This window comes from Protobothrops mucrosquamatus, unplaced genomic scaffold, assembly GCF_001527695.2.
Source record: "Protobothrops mucrosquamatus isolate PMUCROS unplaced genomic scaffold, P.Mucros_1.0 scaffold728, whole genome shotgun sequence".
NCBI lineage: Eukaryota > Metazoa > Chordata > Lepidosauria > Squamata > Viperidae > Protobothrops > Protobothrops mucrosquamatus.
In genome coordinates, this window is record NW_015387004.1 from 79,138 (window position 1) to 81,182 (window position 2,045).

A 2,045-nucleotide genomic window follows, 5' to 3' on the forward strand; every position below is an offset into this window, starting at 1 on the left:
GCATTCCTAGTAAACCAAAATTCTTGGAAATATTGGCTTACTTTGGCAAATCAAATCTCCCATTAGGTTCTTCCATTATTGCTTCTATTAATGCTCTACTATATCATTTAAATATTTTACTTTGGTAGGAATTTGTCAAGAAAGATCACAGGTAAAATGCATGTATGTGAGAGATGAACAAGCACCTAAAGTTACTGAAGCACCCATTAGCACCTTTCTTCAGTGGTGAAACAAAGCTGCTCTGATCAAACACAAAATAGCAATACTGGTTGAAGCAACAGCTGTTTTATCTGGGCTTCCTCAAGTTCCAACAAAGTTTCCAGAACTTCTGGTCTCTAAAAAGAGAAACATGGGAGACAAGAATAGCATCTAGTCCCCACACTTACAGTCAAAAGTGGAGATGAATTAAAAACTACTGCTTTGGGAATATAGTATTATATAATATACAGGAACATTAATACCAGCAAAACCACTAATCAACCGAATTATTTTTTTTAAATCAATCTTTGGATTTCTTGTCTTAGAAAACCGAGAATTCTATCAAGTATAGAATGCTGAGAAGGAAAGAGGGTCTGACTTAGTGTAACTATCTATTCTATGCTTCATCTTACTGAGTGACTAATGTCGCTTTTATATCCAATAGTAAAAAAGAGGGTCAGAAAAGTACTTATATAATGAAACTGTAATCAGAAGCCTCTGAAACTAGATTTACTCTCATTTTTTTGTCTGCAAGTTTAAAAAGCTTCAGGTACACAATCGCTTTCTGTTTTGTTCCCGCTGCTTTCGCTCACCTCCACCGTATTTACAGGAGCCGCCGCTTGCTCGGGAGTAAAAGCTCCCAACTCCGCCGCATCCATGCTGCAGAACGCTCGCCCTGCAGACCCAGCGTTTCCTGGGTATAAGCGCATGCGTGTATTCTTCAAATCTGTCCCCTGTGCAACTCACCAACTGAAAAGAAGTTCCGTTCAATGCGCTACTAAAGCTTATTTGTCGTGAGCAAATGAAAGCGCTTGATCAGAATTAGATGCCTATTGTTGTCCGTGGGTGTAATTCAGGCTCCTTGGACGGAACTATTTCACCAAGAGCAGAGCTTATTTACTCCGTACTGATCCTCCCGGCCTACAGTTTTTGATTGTAAAGAAATTAAATAAGTAAGTCAAAATAATTAGAAACATTGGGATGTTCGAACAGAACATCCTTTGGAGCAGCCTCTCTTAAACTTAGCAACTTTAAGTTGTGTGGAGTTTGACTCAGTTTGGCTGGGGAATTCTGGCAGTTAAGTCCATGCATCTTAAAGTCGCCAAGTTTGAGAAACAGTGCTTTAGAGTTTAAATGTATGTGCCAATTCTATGTGACCAGGCTTTATTTCATAAATATTAATGTGCAATCTATAGGCTTCCTTCAGAAGAATAAAAAGGTATACCAACTAGACCATGTCTGAATGCAAAAATCTGAAGAACTACTAGTAAAGAGTTAAGCATATTCTGTGTTTCTATGTGTTATTAGGTGGTTGCCCTGATTGTTGAAGCTCAGTTATATTATGCATATAAAGTGCATGACCCTGCAAAGAGGTTAGTCAAAGAGACAATGATTAGCCAAAGGCACCCAGGGATTGAGTTGCACAATGTCCTGTGCCTGTGGCATTTCTATGATGTGGCATGTGGTAGCAAATCTATATTCCTTGGTGTGTGCATTAGTAAAGTTCAGCATTTTTATCCATTTTATAAAGTTGTAAATTTCTTTTATAGATTAATATGTAACAAAATATCTGGCACATTTATTTCTAAGCCTACTGTAAACCCATTGAAATAATTAATTTTGTGCATGGATTGAGTGTGGCCAGATTCAGACATTATTTTAAAGTAGCTGCAAGATTTCAGAGAATCAAAAAATCTGCATTTTAAAGCAACAGTGGTATCTTTTTATATTTATGCTTAGTAATACGTTTATATTTGCAGAATTCTCCTAAGTATCTCTTTGGACACAGGTATGTAAATATATTTTTATACAATTTTTTATAATAATAAAATACAAGTTCTATTGTC

At 36.6% G+C, this 2,045-nt stretch overlaps 1 protein-coding gene across 1 annotated transcript in view; it reads right to left on the minus strand.

The window, feature by feature from the left end:
- Window positions 1-887, minus strand: part of POLR3B (RNA polymerase III subunit B) — a 63,522-nt gene extending 62,635 nt beyond the window's left edge. Inside the window, exon 1 of the mRNA XM_015818359.1 lies at window positions 792-887. Within this exon, the coding sequence (XP_015673845.1) occupies window positions 792-857 (66 nt within the window). The 5' untranslated portion in view covers window positions 858-887. The remainder of the gene's footprint in view (window positions 1-791) is intronic.
- Window positions 888-2,045: the final 1,158 nt, after the last annotated feature.